This window comes from Arachis ipaensis, chromosome B03 (assembly GCF_000816755.2).
Source record: "Arachis ipaensis cultivar K30076 chromosome B03, Araip1.1, whole genome shotgun sequence".
Lineage (NCBI taxonomy): Eukaryota > Viridiplantae > Streptophyta > Magnoliopsida > Fabales > Fabaceae > Arachis > Arachis ipaensis.
In genome coordinates, this window is record NC_029787.2 from 10,943,988 (window position 1) to 10,946,800 (window position 2,813).

The 2,813-nt window shown below is 36.0% G+C and overlaps 1 protein-coding gene across 1 annotated transcript in view; it reads left to right on the forward strand.

Moving 5' to 3' along the window:
• LOC107629566 (glucan endo-1,3-beta-glucosidase) overlaps nucleotides 1-898 on the forward strand; it is a gene marked incomplete at its 5' end in the record, with an annotated part of 3,105 nt that extends 2,207 nt beyond the window's left edge. The window contains 1 exon segment of the mRNA XM_016332382.2: nucleotides 93-898. Within this exon segment, the coding sequence (XP_016187868.1) occupies nucleotides 93-733 (641 nt within the window).

The following is a 2,813-nucleotide window of genomic DNA, read 5'->3' on the forward strand; positions in this document are numbered from 1 at the left end:
GGATGACTAAATAATTTATATATATATATATAAATCTAAAAAAAATAATATTTTAATATTTTTGGTGAATGTTGAAACCATTTATGCAACAGGTGATGGTGCAGCAGGATCTGTTCTACCAGCAATACAAAACATCCAAAGAGCAATTTCTTCAGCCAATTTACAAAAACAAATCAAGGTATCCACAGCAATAGACACAACCCTTTTGGGAAACTCATACCCACCAAAAGATGGTGTTTTCAGTAACAATGCACTTTCATACATAAGACCCATCATTAACTTTCTATCAAGCAATGGTGCACCACTTCTTGCAAACATTTACCCATACTTTGCATATGTTAATAACCAACAAAGCATTGGTCTTGACTATGCATTATTCACAAAGAAAAATCCAAATGAAGTTGGATACAAAAGCTTATTTGATGCACTTTTGGATTCTCTCTATGCTGCTCTTGAAAAAGTGAATGCACCTAATTTGAAGATTGTTGTGTCTGAGAGTGGTTGGCCATCACAAGGAGGTGTTGCAGCTAGTGATCAAAATGCAGGAACTTATTATAAGAATTTGATTAATCATGCTAAGGGTGGGACCCCAAAGAGGCCTAATGGACCCATTGAGACTTATTTGTTTGCTATGTTTGATGAGAATCAGAAGCAAGGTGCTGAAATTGAGAGGCACTTTGGATTATTCAGACCTGATAAATCACCAAAATATGGCCAACTCAATTTCACTTGAAAATATATAGGTTGGGTAATAATTATAATTATAGATACAATAAATGGTACCTTGATGCACCTAATAAGGTTTTAGGCCAATAATAATGTGAATGGTGCCGCTTGTGATTACTCTGCAAATGTATGCTTGTCTCTACAAATAAAATTGAATAATATTTTAAATAAATCCAAGGAAAAATTAGCAAAAAATTTGTCTTTAATAACAAAGTTTAATGATTAAATTAGTCAAAATTTTATTTATTAAACAAATTAGTTTTTGTGTCAAATTTGTTAAAGAATCAGACAAATTAACTTTTATTATTATGTTTGGTTTGGTAAAAAATATTTAAAAATAGGACCATTTATATAAATAAATCAAAATGGTTTTGAATTTACGCAATTACAACTTTCTAAAAGAGGTTACATCTTTGTCCTGTTTTAAATCTATGTAAACTGCTACTTGGTGTAGCGGTTTACAATTTGCACGTAATTCACTACAGGGTAGTGCGGATTACGTTGAAATTCGTGCAATGCAGAAATTGTTACAGGGTGTTGCGGTTTCTGAAGGAACTGGGCCATGCCTAAACTGCTATAGGGTCTAGCGATTTATGAAAAAACAGGGGTTAGCGTAATCCGTTGCACCATGTACCAGGCAGATTATGTATATGTGGATTCTCTATATATACCAGTGGAAGGCAATTGTGAAGAAGTAGAGTATCATTTTTACAAGTGATAGTGATGAGAGTTTCCTAGCTTGTGCATTACTCTGAAAAAATTCAAAAAAAAAAAAGTAAAAAGGCACAATGTTAAGTTTACTAATAGAGAATTACTGAGTGTCTTTATCTTGTCATCGAATACCTTGTCAAAGCTAAAAATCAGTATATTGTAAAAGTTTGGGGTGTGTGGGATCAAGGGGTAAAGAAGTTATTTTACAATATCCCTATTGCTATTGTGTCAACTAGTGTGAAGTATGGTACATTTGTGATAGAGTCCAATGAAAATATGCAGGTTTTGTTTCTTTGTCAGCAAAGTTTTTCGGAAGCGAGAATACACAAGTTGTATGCCAAGTTGGAAGATGGTGTCGACAGTTTTAGGACATCAGCTCCAAATTCTCAATCGACTTCGTTAGGGGGTGCTTCTACTTTGATGCCTGTGGTTGTACCTGCTTGTCCGTTGGTTGAACCTCCATCTATTGCAGTTGGGATGGCTAGTTCACCTCGTCTAATTCCTGATTTTGCAGGTGAGGGCGAATTGGATCTAGGTGAAAATGCGATGTAAGAGAAGATTAGGATGAAGAACCTATTGACATACTTGGGGGTAGTGATAAAGATATTCGAAGCAATCCACTTACACATCATGACCCATCAAGATTCGACTCATAGCAGCAACATCCTTCACATTTCTCAACCTTAAACTTGGAAGCCATCGGCCAACAGTCAGACGTAGATCCTACCTTTGGGGGTCAAGGATTGCATGATAGAATCGCTCCTATAAAATTTTAGATTGGCCAATATTTTCAGAGTAAAGAAGAAGCCGTGTTGAGTGTAAAGAATTATAGCATCCGCCGTGAAGTTGAGTACAGAGTAGTAGAGTCAAATCATCTTAGGTACCATGGGAGATGCAAGGAGTTCGATAAAGGTTGCACGTGGTTGATTCGCATCACACTTCGGTAATAAATGGTACCTGAGAAGTTAGAAGGTACAACGGACCTCACACTTGTTTGGCTATATCGATTTCAAGCAATCACTGGCAGCTTGATTATCATGTCATTTGTGCGAGGATTTTTCCGTTCGTTTGAGCCGATGATTCAGTTACAATAAAGGTATTGCAACAAACCACAGAAGTAATCTATAGATTCAAACCTACTTATAAGAAGGTTTGGCTGGTAAAGCAGAAGGCAATAGCACAGATCTATGGAGATTGGGAAAAGTCTTATGGTGAGTTTAGATTAATAACTTGAAACAAACAAATGATACACTTAGTGCATTAAACGATACCTGGATGCTAATGAAAAAGTAAAATTGTCAAACCTATGCGGCCTCAGTTGAAGAAGACCAGCCAAATTGGTGACATTTCTGTTGGCTACTCGACACATGCATTTA